Below are 18,946 nucleotides of genomic sequence, written 5' to 3' on the forward strand. Positions count from 1 at the left end.
ACAGTGGCGCATCAAGGCAACAAGAACACGCTTTTTCTTTTTTCTTTAAGGAAAAAAAATTTATTTATTTATTTGAGAGGCAGAGTTAGACACAGAGAGGGAGAGACAAGGAGAGAGAGAGAGAGAAGTTTTCCATCCGCTGGTTCACTGCCTAGTTGGCCACAATGGCCGGAGCTTCGCCGATCCGAAGCCAGGAGCCAGGAGCTTCTTCCAGGTCTCCCACGCGGGTGCAGGAGCCCCAGCACTTGGGCCATCCTCTACTGCTTTCCCAGGCTACAGCAGAGAGCTGGATCGGAAGAGGAGCAGCCAGGACTTGAACCAGCACCCATAAGGGATGCTGGCACTGCAGGCGGCGGCTTAGCCCACAGCGCCCCCATGAGAGCACATGAAAGCGTGCCTCGGGTGGGCTTGGACCTTCCTACGTGGTGGCATCATCGCTCAGCCCGAGGAGTCTCAGGAGCGGAGGCAGACGTTTAGGGTGGGATTCTAGAAGCTTTCGGACCCCAGTCTTCCCGGTGAGCACGTTGGAGGCTGAGTCCTTGCCCTTCCCAGCGGAGAACCGCAGTTCTCCTGTAGGCCACACGGGGGCAGCAGAGCACCCCCGCTTTGTCCCCGCGTTATTCCCAGACCCGGGTCGGGAGAACACCACAAAGTGGATGAATCCTGAACACACAGTTTTGGGGCAGGCGTCTGGTGCAGCTGTGACGACCCCGCACTTGAGACACCTGCATCCATTTCCGGGTGCCCAGGTTCGAGTCCCCGCACCGCGGGAGGCAGCAGGTGCTGGCTGGGTCCCCGCCGCTCCCGTGGGAGGGCTGGATTGGGCTCCAGGCTCCTGGCTTCAGCCGTCGGTGGCATTTGGGGAATAAACCAGGGGATAAGATCTTTCTGTCTCTCTCTGCCTTTCAAATAAATGTAAAACTTTTAAAAATCATTTATTTATAAAATGCTTTGTTCACTGAAAATCAGACGCTTACCACATGACTCCGGTGGCATGAAATGTCCCCAGAGATGGAGCGTGGCTCTGTGGCTCCGTGGCTGCTCATAGCGATGAGATTTCCCGGGGGGCTGATGAATTAGTGGCTATGGCAGCCGCACTGAAGTCACGAAGCCCGCGCCTAAAACCGTGTATCTTACGGTGTGTGAGTGTCCAGAGAAACTAAGCAGGGAGGCCGTGGATCCCGCAGCGGTCCCTGGTGCCCTGCCCCTCCCCCCCAGCCCACTGTCCTTGAGGACTTCCCCCAACTCCTGTGCCCACAGAGCTCCCGCCGCTGGGGTGGGGGAGGGGCCATGACCCCTGAACCCCAGCTTTGCCTGAGCCGGTGAGCGCCGCCCCCCCCCCCCCAGTCAGGACCTTGAGAGACCGAGCAGCCACCTCAGTCGGAAAGCCGGGCTCGCCCTCGACTCTGTCCCCAGGGAGTCCTGCCCGAGGAGCGCCTGTGGGGCACCAGGCGTGCACCCAGGGCACAGAGCAAGCTTTGCCAGGGAGCTGCAGCAGGGGCGCCCGCACCAGTCCGAGCCCCCGCCACTCTGTTTCCCCTCCGGCTCCCTGCTAACGCCCCGTGGAGGGCGGCCCAGATGCTCCCACGTGGGAACCCCAGATGGAGCTCCAGGCTCCCGGCTTTGGCCTCAGCGGGCAGCCACTGGGCAGAGAACCAGCAGATGGAAGATATCTCTCATCTCTCCTATCACTCTGCCTTTCAAACAAATAAATCTTTTATAAAAATCTGCGTGGCTGAGCTGGCATGGGGGGGGGACAGAGGCACCTGCTCCTCCCAGAGGGGGCAGGTGCTGTGCAAGGAGACCTCAGCGGGAACAGGGAGGGACAAAGGAGCTGGGGGGGTCCTACCAGGGGCCCCCACCCCCAGCCTCTGGGGCCAGCAGAGCTCCCTGCTAAAGGTCCCCCCCCCAGCAGGCTCCCCTGGGACACCCACCCAGCTGTTTTTCAAAGGCCTGGGGCTCGGCCGGCCGCACAGGGCCGCTGTGGGCTGCCGTCCAGCGCAGGGGTCTCCCTGGGGTGCCCAGGATGGTGTTGGCACCTCGAGAGGCGCGAAGAGCAGGCGGGGCCGGCGGATTCCGGCCGGCGAGGGCGAGGGTGGGGCCCGTCCCAGTCCAACCGCAGCCTGGCCTAAAAGGGCAGACAGATAATGAGGCCTTCCCGCCCCTGGCCCAGAGAGGGAGGGGTTTCCTGACAGGAAATTGTCCTCCCCCAAGTCCCCCCTCCCCAGCAGATCCAAGCTCTTGGCAGTGCTGGCCGAGGTGGCCAGGACACGGGAGAGCAGCGGGGACAGACGGACCGTGCGGAGGACAGAGGTGAGTGTGCGGGAAGGACGTAGCCCCCCACCCAGAGACCCCTGGGAAGAGGCGCTGCCTGCAGTGGGCAGCCGGGGGCAGCTGGGCCGAGAAGCTGGGGGCTGGGCCCGGTGGGTGCCAGCCAGAGGGCAGAAAGGGGACAGGCGCAGGAGGAAGGGCGCAGGGGAGACAGCGGGGGCTCTGGGGACCGCAGAGGCTGCGAGGGAGCCCGGGGTGGGGGCCACCAAGCGAGCAGAGCCATGCGTCTCGTGTCCCCCAGGTTCAGATGGGAAGGGGCTGAGCGCTTGCCATCCCGGGGCACGGGGTTTCGGAGACGATGGCAGAGAGACAGCAGGGCGCGGGGACGAGGCGGGGTGAGACGAATCTGGCTGCGCCGGGCTGGGGCCACGCGGTGCGGTCTGTGCAGAAGGACCGTTCTCCGACGCGGGGGCTGGGGCCCGGGCTGCAAGGTGGGGGAGGAGGGGCCGCGGAGGGAAGCCCTGGTGGCCAAGACATCCTGCGGGAGCCGGAGGCTGGGGGCTCCAGGGATGCCTCGGAAGTGAGTCAGGGGCCGGGCACCCGCAGGCAGGCGAGGGGGCAGGATGTCGGCGAACGTTTGCCGAGGGCGCGTGAGCAGCCAGGAAGGGGAGCGCGCAGCCAGGTTTGGGGGTGCTGGGAATAGTTTGTGGGTTTTGGATCCGGTTTGGGAAAGATGCTGGCACCAGCTGGGGGTTGGGGTGGGGAGTGGGGGGGGATGTCAAATCCCACGGGAGCGACTCCGACTTCAGCAGCGACGGCCGAGCGTGCGGGAGCCAGTTCTGGGAGACGGCGGCACCGCCACCGTTGGAAGGAGGCAGGTGGAAGCCAGTTTGGAGGGCAAAGGACAAGGGCGGGCTGCTCCAGGTCAGGGGCTGCCAAGGTGACGCCACCCTGTGGGCCAGCAACTGGAGGTCCACGGAGCAGGAGGGTTGAGAAGCGGCTGCTGGGGTGTAGACAGCGCAGTGCGTGCGGCTTCCCACAGTCTGGCCGGCTCAGGCCCCCCAACCCCCGCACACCTGTGCAACCCTGCCCCTGCCTGGCCCACCAGTAGGCAGACCCGCGGACTCGGCTTTCCCGACACCAGGGCGTGGGAGTCACGTGGTGCAATAGTACACGGCACCTAAAAGCTAGAACTAGAGCCACAGGGTCCACGGAGAGATGTCTCCCGGGGCGTGAGGGGAGCAAGCACGGGCCAGAGGGCGGGGCTCCATGTGCACGGAGACCAGAGACAGGCAGCGCCCTGGGCAGGCGGGCAGTGAGTGGAGACTGCGTGGGCGCAGACGGCGTCCTTGGGACCAGGGAGCGGTGTCCGGGGTCCCACAGGGCACGTGCAAGGCTTGTGTCCGTAACAGAACAAAACCACCGAGAGACCCCGACCCCAACCACAGCGAACGTGTGCCTTGGGTGTAGCCCGGGTCGCGGCACGGGGCGTTCGCTGCTTCTGTTTCCACACTGTTTCTCCAGAACGGTCCCTTGCGTGGCTGCCACAGCCCGGGGAGGAAGCCCAGACCCCGGCCCTGGGCTCCGGGCCCTGTGTGGCCTGCTCCCTACTGACCTCCTGCCATTCCACTCCCCTCCTCCTCCCCACCCAAGGAATGAGCATCTTGCCTCCTTCCTTCCTCTGCTTCCTGTTTAGCACCCATTCCCCGAGTGCCTGCCCTGTGCGGGGAGCCAGGGTCACAGTGGTGACCGAGGGAGCCCCAGCCCTGGCCTCCCGGAGCTCACAGACAGTGACCACGTAGAGTGCCTGGGGGGTGGGGGTGGGAGCCGTGGGAGTCCCGAGAGCACACTTGGGAGTCAGGGAGGGCTTCCTGGAGGAGAGGGCGTGGGGCGGCTGCCAGCTCCTGCAGGGTGGGGGGCACGGGTGGCAGCAGGGTCCTCATCACCTTGGAGGTGCTGAGTGGGGGCCGGGGAGCGCGGAGGGGTAGGGGATGTGGGCAGGGAAGCTGGGAGCCGTCTGAGCGCACAGGCTCAGTGACTTGGCCGCCGCTGAGACCCGGGGCCTGCAGATACCTGGTAGGAAGTTTTGTTCGGATCACGGCAAACACAGACGCAGCCCGCAGGATTCTGAAGCACCCAGAGGCGTGCGCTTCCGTGGCACTGGAAATGTCCACGAGGCTGCTCCTCCCCCTGCCTGCCCTGCACCCCCCCTCCCCCACTACAAAGGAAGCCCCACATGCACCGGCCGCCACTCCCCAGCCCCAGGCAGGCACGGAACCCCTCTTCCCTCCTGAGGGTCTGCCTGCCGCAGGTTCGCGCTGGGTGGGGTAAAGGAAGCAGGCTCTGCCCTTGGCTGCTGAGCGACTGTGGGGTGGGGGCGCCCAAGGCCACTCACGAACCAGGTGTGTTGTCCTGGCGCTGGGCGGGCAGCAGTTGGCAGGGAAGGGTCTGAGGGTGGAACCTTCTGGAAGGCGCTGGGCGCTGCACTCAGACAGGTCTGGGTGCGAATCCTGCCTCGGTCCCCGAATCCCTGGGGGAGTTAGGCAGGTGCCTCTCCCTTCCGACCCTCGGCCACCCCACCAGCAAATCGGGGACCCAACTCCCAGGACTGTGCGGACTGAAAGGACGGCCAGGCCAGAGCCTGGTCCGCAAAGCCAGGTCCGCTCAGTGCCGCCAACACGGCCGCTGGCCACTGCCTTCCCCAGGTGCCCACCGACGCCGTCCAGATGCCCATCCTGAAGAGCCTCGGGGTGACGGAGCCCAAGGTGCCCCGGGCGGGGACCTTGCCCCTCCGGTCCTCTCGGAACCCCTTTGAGGAAGCTCCGGCGCTGGAGGATGAGGTCCGGGAGCTGGGGAGCCTGCCCTCCTGTCGCCGCCGCGCCACCCTGGAGAAGCTGGCCGGCCTGGCCCCCTTCCGGCTGGGCTGGTCCCCAGGCCGGCGGGCGGGCAGCCCCGGGGACGGGCAGCCCCGCTCCTTCCTGGGCCGGGTGCTGGCCCCAGGGCTACGGAGGAGCTCGGCGGACTTCGGCCTCCTGGCGCGGCTTCAGGGCAGCCGAGGTCACAGCGGCGGCGGCGGCGAGGAGGAGGCGACCGGCGAGGCTGCCCGCAGGCTGGCCTTCCTGCGACTGGGACGGGGGCCCAGGCCCCAGCGGGCTTCCCTGGCCGAGAGGGTGGTGCCTGCGGGTGAGGCAGCTCCTGAGCCCCCGCCCAAGGTCCCAGAGCCCCCCAAGATGAAGGAGCCGCTGTCAGGTGAGTGGCACCCCCGGCCCCACCAGAGACCCAGGCCATTGGCATCTCCCACCTCCTTCCTCCTACCCGCCCCACGCCTCACCACACCCCTCCACCTGCAGCTCCAGGTGCTCCCCTGCCCCAGCCCCTCCCTTCTGCCATCATCAACCTCACCCCAGTGAGCCCCAACTGTGGTCCCGCCTCCTCCAAGCCCCACTCTCCACCCCAGCCTAGCTCAGCCCTAACCCCTTCTTCCTGTCCATCCCACTTGGAACCTGGACCCCAACCCTAAGCCTCCAGCCCAACTTCCACCTTCAACTTCCTGTCTCAACCCATGTCCAGTCTTGACCTTTAAACCCTCCCGTGCCCAACCTCTGCACCTTCACCCCCAAATCCATCCCTGGCCGTTCCAGAACGCCACGAAGCGGGTGGTGGTAAAACCCTTGCCTCTGAAACACAAGATCACGGCCACGGCCCCCAGCCACCTGCCGGCCACCCTGCCCTGCCTCTCCCTGGCTTCTGGCACCTGCTGTCTTCTGTCACTTTCTGTAGGGCACAGAGGGATCTGGGTCTGCCCTCTGACCTCACTCACTTGTAGGTGGGATGGGGGTGAGGACTCCACGTGTTTCTTTTCTGGGGGAGGGACACGGCTCCCCTCACAGCACCCCACTTCCATCCTCAACCCCATTCCCACCCACACCCTGATGTGGTTCTCCGTGTCTTTTCTGGACTGTCCCCAGCCCAGCCCCCTCCTGCCTCCCCTTGGGCCCCTCCTACTGCTCCCCCCCCAGCCCCACTCCTGCCTCCTGTTCTCAGTCCCCTCCTGTCCCCATTTTCACCTCCACCGCCAGCACCATCACAAGTCCCCAGCCCCCTCTACTGACCCCCACCCCAACCTCACCCTGACCCTGACCGTCTCCCCTCCACCCCACCCTCCCCAGCCCCGCCTCCACTGCCTCGCCCCGCCCCATCTGCACCTCCCCCCACCCAACTCCCCGGGGACCTCGCCAGCGCCCCCTCTGTCCTCCGATGCCCTCTACATCCTGGCCAAAGGCTATTTCAGCCCCAGCTCCCGGGGGACTGGGAGGGCACGGCAGGGGGGTGAGCAGGGGGTGACGGGAGCCCCCGCCTTCTGGAAACGGATGGGCAGAAATAGCGCCGGCCAGGAAATCGCTCCTCTGCCAGGGAGGAAGCGGAGGGGGGTGGAGGTGTGGAGGGTAACCCTGGGCCGTGGGACCACCCCCCCATTCACATGAGGCCTTGCATTGGCCCATTCCCGGGGTAGCCTTGACCTCGCGGGAGGGCCACTGATGACCCCAGCTTTGGGCTCCCTCTCCGCTCCCATCTCCAAGTCTCCAGCTCGCCCCCGCCCCCATCCCTGAACCCCTGTCCCGTTCCCGCCCCAACCCCTCAATGTCCCAACTCCCTGAAACCCTCGGCTCCCCTCCCGCCTCCTCCCCACGTCTGGGCTCCCCTCCCCCACCCCTCTTCCTCGCCAGCCCGGCGTCCTCCGCCCCCCCCCCCCCCGCTTCCTTCTTGCCCCCTCCTCGGCCCCTGACCTCCCGCTTCGCCCCCACAGTGCTGGAGATCCTGAGCCTGATCCAGCAGCGCGAGCTCGCGCGGGCCGATGAGCACATCTTGGAGCTGGAGGCCGAGGAGCTGGCGTCGTCGGGGGGCGGCGCCCCGGGGCCGCCCAAGGCCGAGGGCGCGGGCGGAGGTCGCCGCGCGCGGGACGTGGCGCTGCTGTACGAGGCCCTGCAGCGCGAGCTGTGGGCGCTGGTGCGGGAGACGCTGGCGGGCCCCGGGCCGGGCGCGGGCGCCGGGGCGGGCGCCGTGGCGCAGCTGGGCCAGGTGCTGGTGCAGGAGGAGGCGGCCGACGGGCGCCGGGGGCCCGCGGCGGCCCGCAAGCTGCGCGCCCGCTGGGCCGAGGCCGTGGCGCGCGCGGCGCGGGAGCGCCTGGAGGCGGCGGCGCCCGGGGCGCCCGGGGGCCTGGCCGGGCAGCTGGAGGCGCTGCGGGCGCGGCTGCTGGAAGATATGGCCGTGGTGCGGGGCCGCCTGGCGCCCGCCTACCCCGCCGGCCTGGGCGCCTTCGGCGTCTACCTGCGCGGCTACCACGGCGCGCTGGCCGAGTGGCTGGGGGCGTCCGCCCGCCGGCGGCTGCCGCTGGCTGACCGCTACGCGCTGCTGCACTGGCACAACCAGGTGTACCCCAGGTGAGCGGGACAGGACGCCCGAGGGCGCGCCGATCCCCAACCCCACGCCCCAGCTGCCTCGGAGCCCAGGGACCTGGGACCAGCTCACCACGGGCCCTCCCCGCCCCCACAACCCTAGACTCTCAGGACCGCCCACCCTGCCTGAGCGGCTCCAACCTCCCGGTCCCTGGCAACTCAGCCAGGCCAGCACTTAACACTGGGATTCAGCACCTGTGGGATCCGCCCACACCTGGGCCCTGAGCGCCAGGCTCCCAGGATCTCAACACTGACCCCCGCAGCCCATGACAGTGAGAGGGAGAAAGGACCGGGGGGGGGGGGGGGGTTGCACAGGGAGCTCAGGCCAGGAATCCCGGGGCTGGGACCATCACTGCTGGTCCCGGGGTCTGCATTAGCAGGAAGCTGGGGGCAGGAGCCAGAGTCGGGGACTGAACCCAGGAAGCCACTGCTGCCTCTCAGGACTCTGCCCCCCCCCCCCAGCCTCACTTGCTGCCTGCAGATCCTAGGGCATTGTTAGCGATGCCAACCCTTCTAGGTCAGGACCTGGGAGTTTCTAGCGACTTCTGCCCCAGGGCCTTAGTCCTGGCGCACCTGTGCAGCCCAAGGCTTAGGCTTAGGCTCATCCTCTCTGGGGATCTCACAGCCTGGGCGCTGTAACTGTAGCATTCACTCCCCTCCTCCTGGGTCCTGTAACTCCCATGCCTGCAGCCAGGGGCTGGAATTGGGTGGAGGGAGTTGGCCACACCCAAATCACAGGTGGAAGGGTGACGAGGGTGGGTGGTTCCCCCAACAAAACCAGGCTGCTGTAAATCACAGAGCCGCCACGTGGACATGCAGGCCACGACGCTCTCCCGGGATGAGGCCACGGCCTAGGTGTGATCTGTAGGGAGGTGGTGTTTCTCACCGGTCCAGATGGAGGTGGGCGGAGGGGGCAGCAGCCAGGACGGTGCACGGGCCAGGACAGGCACTGGAGTGGGAGGGGGGCGCGGGCGCACTGAGGCCAGGTGCGGCAGGCAGGGCCTAGGAGCGGAGGCGGGCAGGAGCACCCCCCGGGGCTGGGCCTCGCCTGTCAGACGCCCAAGCCCTGCCCGGACACCAGCCCAAGCCCTGCCCGGACACCATCATCACGGAGCTGACTCAGAGGCCTGGAGCCAGGGGAGCAGTGGGTCCAGAGACTTCCTCTCAGGACGAGCAGGGCTGGCCTAGGGAGAGGAAGGGAGTGGCCCAGGCCGCAGGCACGGTGGGGCTGAGGGGTGGGGCTGGGTCCCCGTGCCCAGCCCAGCCTCTCTCTCTCTCTCTCTCTCTCTCTCTCGTCCACACCCAGGGAGGTCCTAGGGCTGGTGGACATGGTCGCCTTGGAGAATGGGGAGCTGGGGCCCCTCCTGTCCGCCGGCACCCTGCGGGGTCTGGAGGATGAATGTGTCACAGACGTGAAGGTACCCGGGGTGGGGGCTCCGCACAGCGGGGGAGGGAGACTCTGCAGAGGGGGCCCGCCATCCAGGGGCCTGGCCCAAGGGCCCTGTGCACCTGCTGCCCAGAGCAGCCCCAGCCTGGCCACCTGCCCCGCCCCCAGCCATGCAAACCAGATTTCCTAGAATTGGCAGAATGCAGCCTTAGGTCAGAGACGGAAAACCATGGAACAGTGAAACCCACAGCCTGCACCCCCTCGCTTGGGAGCAGCTCCAAGTCACCCACACAGCGAGCCGCAGGGCCAGACGAGCTATTGCGGGCAGCCTCTCCCCACCACCACCCCGAGAGCAGGCGCTCAGAGCTCCTGGGTGGAATCGGAGGAGGCCAAGGGCGTCAGGGTGGCGGGACGAGCGAGCCTGAGCCCCGGCAGCCCCCAGCTCAGCCCGTGTCCCCTCCCCCTCCAGGCTCAGACGCGGGGCGCGCTCCTCCGGGTGCTGCAGGAGGACGAGGAGCACTGGGGCAGCCCGGAGGACCCCCCCTGCAACCTGGCCCAGGATGTGTGCGAGGTAGGAGGGCGGGGCCTGGGCGGAGCGCGCGGGCGGGGGCGGGGGCTGCACGGCCCCCTCCTCATCTCCTCTCACCTCCGACCCGCCCCAGCTGCTGGAAGAACACACGGAGCGGGCGCCCCGCATCAGCCAGGAGTTCGGGGAGCGGATGGCCTACTGCTGCCTGGGGGGGCTGGCGGAGTTCCTGCAGAGGTAGGGGGCCCGGGCCGCGCCCCAGGACCCAAGAGAAGGGAGTGATGACAACGACGATGATGAAGGGGGCAGAGCAGGGATGGCAGCCCGCCCCCGGCCCCCCGCCCTGAGCGCCACCTGCCCAACCCCACCCCCCAGCTTCCAGCAGCGGGTGGAGCGTTTCCACGAGAACCCAGTAGTCCGGGAGCTGCCGGCCGACACCTACATCAGCAGGACCATCGCCTTGGTCAACTGTGGGCCCCCCCTGAGGTGCGCGCACGGGGGGGGGTGCGGGGGAGGGCCGTCCCGGTGACAGCTGGCCCTGCGAGGGGCCCGGCTGTGAGCAAGGGAGGATCTCACAGCTGTCCCGTTTTGGAGTCAGTCTTGGGGCGCCTCACAGTCAGAGGCCGAGCCCCAGTAGACCCCGGACCTCCCCCCAGATGCCCCCCCACAAGCCTCCAACCTCCAGGCAGCGTCCCTCCTGCTCCCCACAGCACCCGGCCACCTGAGGGGCGGCCACCCAGGCACCGCGTTGAGATACTGGGGTCCCCTGACCTTCGGCTCTGCCATCCCCACAGGGCTCTGGCCGAACGCCTGGCCAGGGTGGGGCCCCCTGAGAGTGAGCCGGCCCGGGAGGCCTCGGCTTGTGCCCTGGACCGCGTCACCGGGCTGTGCCACCGGGTCCTGGCCGACCTGCTGTTCCAGGAGCTCCAGGTGAGGGGGGCAGGGGCCCCCAGGGCAGCACCCCCAGCCCGCAGTTCCCCCCAGCTGGTGACTCAATGCTCGGGAAGCGGGCAGGGGTGGGGGTGATACGAGGCCGGGCTGCTGGGGGGGCAGGGGGGTGGAGGAAGGAAGAGGTGGGAGGACACGGCCAGGGAGCCTCGGCGGGGGGAGAAGCTTGGGGTTCGGGAAGAGCCTCTCCCCACTGAGGTCCCCCAAACCCCTGCCCAGGCTGCTGGAGCCCCCCCATCTCAAGAGTGGGTTTGAAGGCAGGTGGGGGGACATACCTGGGAGTGAGCAGCGTGTGTGGCCGGCCCCGTTGGCACAGCTGTCCCCTTTCTGCCACAGTCCCCTCCTTGCTCCAGGGTCGCCCAGAGCGGGCCAGCACAGCCCCCCTCCTTCTCCTCCCCCTCCCATTTTCCTCCTCTCCAGCCCCCCCAGCCCCTTGCTGCCGCTAACACATTCCTGCCTCAGGCCCTTCGCATCTGCCATGCCCTCGCTCAACTCTTGCAAGCCTTCCCTGGGGGTTATTGTGGAAAATTTTAAACACAAGTGCCCAAAGTAAGCGGTGACCGATGGTCCCGTGGACACATCGGCCAGCTCCACCAGTGTCTGTTGCGGCTGGTGCTGTTCCGTCTCCCCCCGCACCTTCTCCTCGATGGAATTTTGTTTTATTTTTCATTAGTAATTTTTTTTTTTTTTTTTTTGGAAAGGCAGAGGGAGAGCCGCCATCCTCTGGTTCACTCCCCCAAATGCCCGCGGCAGCCAGGGCTGGGCACTCCATCCAGGTTTCCCACGTGGCTGGCAGGGGCCGAGTCGGTCCCGGGAGCCATCACTGCTCCTCCCAGCATGGCCAGCGGCTGGGGGCAGGCGTCAGCAGCCAGAGCTGGGGGATGCACCCTGTCGTTTTGTCCATGAACCCATCCCCCCAGAGGAGAAGGCATCCTTCTAAACGGACAGACCCGGCACGGCCACCCGCATACCTGGCAGGTGCACGGCAGGTGTCGGCAGCGCTGGCTCCTGGTGGTCTTGTGCGAGGAGTCTGTCTGTCCGTCTCTAAGTTCCCGGCGGTTCTGCGCCCCCTGAAAAGGGTCAGCCAGTGTCTGCTGAACGCCTAGAGTGGCTACGCATGTGTGTGCAAGGGAGCGAGGAGGGGCCTGAGGGCTGCTGGGAACGGGGTGAAGCCTTGGTTCCTTGCCCAGGTCCAGGAAGTGGGGACAGGAGCTCCCGGCTTGTGGGAGGCTGTGGGAAAGCAGTGAGGTGCTGAGCTGTGGTCGTGGGCCCCGGCGAGCAGCCGCTGGGTCACACACACACTACACAAGGGCGTAGGCCTTCATCAGCCAACGCCCACCCGCGCAAGGTTGGGGAGGGGCAGGAGCGTGGGGAGACCGACAAGGGAGCCCGGAGAGAGAGGCGGGGCGACGGGGTGAGGACTCAGAGGGAGAGGGCCAGAGGCCCAGGCGGCGTGCACACACGCAGAGCCGTGTTGCAGGGGAGAGTGGCAGGCTGTGGAATGGGAGGCGCCCGTGTGCGTGTGCGCATGCGTGAGCATCGGGCCGGGGAGCGCCCCGGGAGGCGGCATCCGGGTGTCCCCTCAGGCCCCGTTTTTGGAGGTTCGGTTCGGATGAGAGCAGGAACCGGGCTCTGGAGGGGGAGCGCTTCCGCAGCTAGGCCCTTCACTGTGGCTCCTCCCACGGCTGCCCCCTCCCCAGGTGGTCACTCACTACACCTGCGAGTCCTCCCACCTGGATCCCCTGTCCCCCCCATGTCCCCCGTTTCCTGCCTCCAGCCTCCCTGGTAAAGCACAAACCCCACACTCTCGCTGCCCTGGCTCCCCGCTGCCCTGGCGAGCGGCTGGGGCCCCCACCAGCCCTGCCTGGCGGGTCACTGAGGGTCCCGGAAGGGCTGGATGGCGGCCGGCTCCTACCCGCTGGTCTCCAGCCCTGCACAGCTCCGGTTCGGCGCAGGGGCAGGGTCTCGGGAACGCGGTCCCGGGTGAGGGTGGACAGTGCCTCGAGGGGGCAGAGCCGTGACGGCCCTGCCCCCCCCCCCCCCCACCCCGTCCCACCAGCCGCACTTCAGCAAGCTCATGCGCCGGAAGTGGCTGAGCAGCTCGGAGGCCCTGGACGGCGTGGTGAGCACGCTGGGCGCGCAGGCCCTGGCGCTGCGCCGCATGCAGGATGAGCCGTATCAGGTGCGCCCGCGGGGGGCTGCGGAGGCGGCGGTGGCGGGAGGGGGCGCGGGCTGGGCAGTACTTGCGGGGACCCCGGTAGGGGGTGACGGCGGAGGCCGGGGAGGGCTTGGAAGGCCAGGGCACGGTCACCCGGCGGGAGTCGGGGGGCCGATCTGGGGGAGGGGGCGGGCGGGCGCGGCTCCTACCCCTGCTCTCTCACCGTCCAGACGCTGGTGGCCGAGCTGCACCGGCGGGCGCTCGTCCAGTACGTGCGACCCCTGCTCCGCGGGCGCCTGCGCTGCCGCTCGGCGCGGACCCGAAGCCGCGTGGCCAGGAGACTCCGCGAGGACGCGGCGCAGCTGCAGAGGCTGTTCCGGCGCCTGGTCAGTGCGGGCTCCGGGCCCCGGGCGCAGGGCTTTTAGGATGGGAGCCTCACCCGGCGCTGGGTCCCGGGCAGCAGGCGACCCGAGGCGTGCCTTCACGCGCCACCGCCAGCGTCCTGCAGGGGGAGGGGAGCGCCTCGGGAATGAGGGCCCCTCCCCCCTTGATTTCCGCTCCAAGCCCCAGACGGTCCCTGGTAGAGCTGGCGCCCCGGGACCCCTGGCACACACGGGGCCCCAGACCCCAGCGGGGCCGGCACTGCACTCGGCTGCTCTTCTATGGGCTCTGGGCTGAAGCCCTTGGCCCTCTTTATTGGAAAAACTTTTGCGATCATGGTAGAGTCATGTGCAGGGCTCCTCTCCTGTCTCCCCCAGCGGTTAACATTTTTGCAGACTTGGCATTGGTTTCGAGTTCCAGGTTATCAGCAAAACTGGGAGAAAACTGTGTTATGGATTTCTCTCAGCCGGTGCCCTTTTACAGATGGGCAAGCTGAGGCCGGGAGGGGCGCGAGCAGATCGGGGCCGCAACTTGGGAGGGGGCCGTGGGGGCAAGAGTGAGCCGGGTCCTCCCCGCAGGAGTCCCAGGCCTCGTGGCTGGACAACGTGGTGCCGCACCTGGCCGAAGTCCTGCAGCTGGAAGACACGCCCAGCATCCAGGTGGAAGTGGGGGTGCTGGTGCGGGACTACCCAGACATCAGGTGAGAGGCGCCTCCCGCCCGCCGCCCGCGGGCCCTGGCAGCTGGCCCGCCTTTCCTGCCTGGTGGGCGCGGGCGGGAGCGGGGAGCGTGTCTGCCGGCCATTTCCTGCTGGGATGAGGCATTATTAATACGATTTCCCTCCTTCTCCTGCCGCCGCCACCGCGGCCGCCACTGCCACCGGAGCTCACAAACAAACAGGCGGTCACAGGAAGCCGAGGGCAGGGGGAGCGGGGCCCGCCGGCGGCAGGAAGGGCCGGCCCGGCAGGGAGCCGTGGGGACGCGGGGACACGCACGGGCACCGGCCGGCGCGGGCCACTTCCTCTCCACGTGACCGTGCCTCGGTTTCCTCGATTGATACAAGTAGCTATGCTCATGGTAGACCTGCACCAGCCGCTTACCCGGCCGGCTCATCCCCCACATCAGCAGGTGGCAAAGCCGCGGCGTGAACCCAGCTGGCAGCCGAGGTGGACTCTGAAACACGAGAGCCCAGGGCAGCTGGGGCAGGGGGGCGCTGGGAGACACAGAGCCCGCAGGCCTGGGAGCGAGGCCGGAGCCCCTGAGCTGGGACCTTGGGTTGGGGCCCTGCACTTGAACCTGAAGCCAAGCCCAGGAGGGGCAATTACAGAATGGGTGTCCGGGGCCTGCTGGTTCTGGAAGGTTCTTGGGCCAAGTTTGGGATGAGCATTTGGGGGCGGGGGGATTCCCTCCCTGGACCCAGGTGAGGTGGGCTGAGGGAGGGGCTGAAGACCCCGGACTCTGCCTGTGGGGAGGACTCCCGGGCTGAGTGTGGCCTGGAAGTTCCGGGCGTTGCTGTCAGGGGTGGGTGGAGGCTGCAGCCCCGCGCTGGGGGGAGGGAGGCCCTGCGGTGGGGCTCTGGGAATGGGCTGGGGGTGACTGGAGGGTTCCCAGGCCATTGCGGGTGCAGGGTCCCAAAGAGAGTCCAGCTTGAGAATCTCGAGTTCCGGATGAAGCTTCTGGAACTGGGCAGGATTTTGGCCATGACTGGGGGGCTGTTTGGGGTGAGGGCAAAGGGGAGAGTCCCGAGGGGGCTCTGCCTGCAGGGGAGGGGTCTGGAACTGTAAGAGGGAGGATCTGGAAGCGGCGGGCGAGGGGGTGTCAGAGATGCGGGGCTCCAGACGCTGGGGATGGATGGACCCCGGACCCCATGCACCTGCTCCTTCCTCCGCCCCCAGGCAGAAGCACGTGGCGGCCCTCCTGGACATCCGGGGCCTGCACAACACCGCGGCCCGGCAGGAGATCCTGGCCGTGGCCCGGGACCTGGAGCTCTCCGACGGGGGAGCCCTGCCCCCGCCGCGGGACCGGGCCTTCTTCGCCGACATCCCCGTGCCCCGCCCATCTTTCTGCCTCGGCCTCCCCTTCCTCCTGGGCCGCCTGCCGCTCAGCCGGCTGTCCAGGCCCCGCCTCGCCTGTCTGCCCCTGCGGCCCCGGCCCCTGTCCCCCATGCGGTCCCGGGCCCAGCACTGAGGGGCCTCATTCTGCCTCAGTGCCCCCACTTTGCTGCTGACGCCCCCCCCGCCCTCCCATGCGGCCCGCAAGCCCCTCCCCCCCAGAGGTTCCCTAGAGCCCTGCCCCCTGAGGAGGGAAACCGAGGCCGGGTTCCCAGCACCCCCTTCCGCCACAGCCTGGGGCAGGGGTGGAGTGGGGGGTGGCCTTCTGGAAGTCTACAGAAATATTCCAACCCCCCCCCCCTTCCCCTCACCTCAAGGTCTGGCCCCAATCCAGTGTAGTAAGGAATGTTGGATACTTAGAATAAAGAGGTTTCTATTTAACACAAGGAAGGGCTGAGTCCTGAGTGGGGGGGGAGGAAGGACCTGGGGCAGGGCCCAGGGCCAAGGGCTTCTCAGAGGCCGGGCTGGGGTCCAACTGTCTAGCAGGGCCGCGGAGGCTGAAGGCGGGCGTGCAGGGCAGGAGTGGCCGGCCACCCGGTCCCCACGCTGTGCGGCTCCCAGGCCGGCCCTGGGCCGCTCTGAGCCAGGGCGCCTGTGGCTCCGTGTTCCTGGCTGCAGGTCCCACCGTGGGGGCCTCCCCATGCGTCCTGGGCTTACAGGGAGGCTGGGGGCAGGGCGGCCTCCGGGGCGCCCTCCTGGATTGCCGCCGGAAAAATCTCAGGGTGGGAAACTGTCCAGCCGGTCACCCCAGCCCTGCCGGATCCCGCTCCTCACGGAGACCTTGAGGTCAACGCCCTGCTGACCCTGCCCCTCCGGCCTGCGCTGGACAGCGCATGATCGATGCTTCCTGGCTTCGGTGGCGTTGGGTTTGTTGTTTTTTTCTCCTTGAGAAGTCAGAGAGGAGGAGGCAGCCAGGGGTCAGCGTGGGGCTGGGACTGGGACCTCACGCACATCTGAACGCGGGGCAGGGGTGCGGGGTGGAGATGGCCGCAGGGCGGCCCCTGTCCGAGCTGGGGTCCTGACCGCAGCTCTGCTGGGACGGAGCTGACGGAGAATAAACCTCCAGGTCTCCACAGCAGAGGCGGCCATCAGTGCCTCCCCCCAACCCCGCCAAGAGGAACCAGGTCCCCTGCTCCCCTCCCCCCAGCTCCACTCCCGGGCCCTGGAGCCGCCCACCCACGCCACCTCCAGGGCCCACAGCGAGCTGGCCTCTCCCGCTGGGCGTGGGGTGCCTAGGTGTGGCCAAGTGTCCTCCAGGCCCCACCCCAGGGGGACATGAGAACAGGACACTCAGTGGCGGGAAGGAGCGGGGTGGGGGGGGGAGAGGCTGTCATTCCTGGGTGGAGGGGCTGGGGGGCGGATGCTCCTGCCTCAGCAGGGGCCAGGATAATCCAGCGTTGTCAAAGGCAAGGGTGCGGGGGGGGGGGGGGGCTGCGGCTCAGCATGTTACAGCCCCAGCCTGTGGTGCCGGCATCCCATCAGGGTGCCAGTTCGAGTCCCGGCTGTTCCACTTCCGATTTGGCTCCCTGCTACTGCACGTGGGAAAGCAGTGGCAGGTGGCCCAAGTGCCTGGGCCCCTGCACCCGTGTGGAGCTCCTGGCTCCTGGCTTTGGCCTGGCCCAGTCCTGGCTGTTGACAGCCACTGGGGGAGTGAACCAGCGGATAGGAGATCTTTCTCTGTCTCCACTCCCCTCCGCCAGCTTGTGGCAACAACAACAACAAAAAAAAGTGAACGTGCAGCTAGGAACAAAAGGATGCCTGGGCACAAAACTTTGGGAAGCAGCAGTGCCGGGGGGGGGGGGAGGATGTCCCCCTGGGCACCAGGGCAGGCTCAGACCTGGCAGCCCCCCTGCCCCTGTGCCAGCTGAGGCGTGCCAGGAGAGCTGGAGGGTGCCCGTGCCCGCCGGGGGCGTCTGGACCCCCATAGACGCCGGCCATGCAGATCCCCGACGGGAGACAACGCGCTCCTCCTCCACCCCCAGCCCTTCTGCAGCCTCCGCCCATGCCCCCCCAGCCCCCCAGCCCTTCTGCAGCCTCCGCCCACGCCCCCCCAGCCCCCCAGCCCTTCTGCAGCCTCCGCCCACGCCCCCCCAGCCCCCCCCAGGTCACCCACCCCCCACGTCGTCATCGCTGCTGATTTTGGTCTCCCACTGGAGAACCTGTTCCGAATCCGACGTCCTGAAGGTGCTGCCTGCCGTCCGTCTTCGGAGACCTCTGGAGTTGGGACCTCGCACTCAGGCCTCCGAGCCACTCTGAGCCGATGTCTGCCGATGTGTGGGGTGCGGGTCTGACTGTCCTTTTCTGGTTGTTCCAGCACCGCTGGGTGAGAGTGTCCTGTCCACACTGAGCCGGGCGGGGGTGGGGGAGTGGGCTCTGCCTGCCTCTCCGATAAGTACACCTGCTGTTTACTTATGAAGATTCTTATTTGCAAGGCAGAGTGATGGGAGGGAGGGGGAGAGAGAGAGAGAGGGAGGCAGGCCTTCCATCTGCTGCTTCACTTCCCAATGGCCACAAGGGCTTGGGCTGGGCCAGGCAGAAGCCAGGAGCTCCATCCGGGTCTCCCATGCAGCGGTCTCTCCGGCTGCTTTCCCAGGTGCATTAGCAGGGAGTGCGATCGGAAGTGGAGCAGCCGGGATTTGAACCGGCGTTCATATGAGATGCAGCATTGCAGGCAGTGGCTTAACCTGCTGCACCACAACACCAGCCCCATAAATATTTTAAAAAATAAACTTGAACCCTTACCTCCCACTACACAAAAAGCAACTTCAAATGGATCCTAGATCTAAATGTAAAAGCAAACACCATAAGACTTCTGGAAGGAAACACTGGAGAGAATTTCTGCATACTTAGAAGAGGCAGTGGCTTCGTCGGACATAGAAAGCTCTAGTCTCGGGGCCGGCGTTACGGCACAGTGGGTTCAAGTCCCGGCTGCTCCACTTCTGACCCAGCTCTCTGCTATGACCTGGGACAGCAGCGGAAGATGGCCCAAGTGCTTGGGCCCCTGCACCCAGGTGGGAGACCTGGAAGAAGCTCCCGGCTCCTGGCTTCAGCCTGGCCCAGCCCCGGCTGTCGTGGCCATTTGGGGAGTGAAGCAGCAGATGGAAGACCTCTCTCTCTTCCCCTGCCCTTCCAGGAAATAATAAGTCTTTAAGAGAAAAGGAATGAGGTGCTAATACCGGCTATAATGTGGATGAGCTTGGAAAGTATTAAGCTGAGGGGAATAAAAAATTCACAGAAGACTCCATGCCGTGTGTGGCCCCGGGTAGGGTCACTGAAGAGCCGTCAAGACGGGCCGGCTAGCGGGGATGAGTGGCCGCCGGGGCTGGAAGGCCTGGGAGACTTTCACAGTTGAGTGATATTCCATTCTGCGGCTAAACCACATACACACAGCGGAAGGGAACTGACCGCTGGCAGGAGGCGTGGTTTCAGTGTGTGTATGTGTGTATATATATTAGTTTCATGTATTCGAGAGGCACAGCGAGAGAGACAGCGAGTGAGCTGGCTCACCCTCCCGACAGCCAGGGCTGGGCTGCGGCTGAAGCCTGCAGCCAGGAACTCAATCCAGCTCTCCCACGTGGGTGCCGGGGACCTGATCACTCGAGCCACCGCCACTGCCTCCCAGGGTGTGCATGAGCAGGAAGCCGGAGTTGGAGCCGCAGCGGGGACAGGACGAAGGCATCCTAACGGGGAGCCCAAGGCCCCACCCCACA

The 18,946-nt window shown here is 67.0% G+C and overlaps 1 protein-coding gene and 1 long non-coding RNA gene across 3 annotated transcripts; one reads left to right on the forward strand and one right to left on the reverse strand.

Moving 5' to 3' along the window:
- Nucleotides 1-1,992: 1,992 nt before the first annotated feature.
- Nucleotides 1,993-13,107, reverse strand: LOC149120777 (uncharacterized). The gene is made up of 3 exons (XR_016225201.1): nucleotides 12,970-13,107; nucleotides 11,560-11,658; nucleotides 1,993-2,128 (listed from the first exon to the last, which is right to left on the reverse strand). It is a non-coding gene; the product is annotated as an uncharacterized LOC149120777 (long non-coding RNA).
- EXOC3L2 (exocyst complex component 3 like 2) lies at nucleotides 2,182-15,617 on the forward strand. Of its 2 annotated transcripts, none has more exons than XM_051831351.3 (12): nucleotides 2,182-2,313; nucleotides 4,977-5,520; nucleotides 7,079-7,712; nucleotides 9,034-9,145; nucleotides 9,584-9,685; nucleotides 9,777-9,877; nucleotides 10,016-10,126; nucleotides 10,435-10,570; nucleotides 12,648-12,770; nucleotides 12,977-13,132; nucleotides 13,706-13,827; nucleotides 15,021-15,617. In XM_051831351.3, exons 2-12 carry the CDS (start codon nucleotides 4,998-5,000, stop codon nucleotides 15,310-15,312), a joined length of 2,412 nt encoding a protein of 803 aa, XP_051687311.1. In that variant the 5' UTR covers nucleotides 2,182-2,313; nucleotides 4,977-4,997; the 3' UTR covers nucleotides 15,313-15,617. The 2 variants fall into 2 exon arrangements, with proteins under 2 accessions (XP_051687311.1, XP_051687312.1); XM_051831352.3 differs by lacking the exon at nucleotides 2,182-2,313 and adding an exon at nucleotides 4,537-4,673.
- Nucleotides 15,618-18,946: the final 3,329 nt, after the last annotated feature.

The sequence above is a fragment of the Oryctolagus cuniculus genome, chromosome 18 (assembly GCF_051225735.1).
Source record: "Oryctolagus cuniculus isolate XC-2025 breed Fujian yellow rabbit chromosome 18, ASM5122573v1, whole genome shotgun sequence".
NCBI classification, from domain to species: Eukaryota; Metazoa; Chordata; class Mammalia; order Lagomorpha; family Leporidae; genus Oryctolagus; species Oryctolagus cuniculus.

Excerpts from the sequence above, each read along its gene's own strand:
- EXOC3L2 (XM_051831351.3), top strand. The coding sequence starts at position 4,998 with ATGCCCATCCTGAAGAGCCTCGGGGTGACGGAGCCCAAGGTGCCCCGG. Across the intron at positions 10,127-10,434 it reads AACTGTGGGCCCCCCCTGAG|GGCTCTGGCCGAACGCCTGG; the intron begins GTGCGCGCACGG and ends CCATCCCCACAG. Across the intron at positions 13,828-15,020 it reads CGGGACTACCCAGACATCAG|GCAGAAGCACGTGGCGGCCC; the intron begins GTGAGAGGCGCC and ends CTCCGCCCCCAG.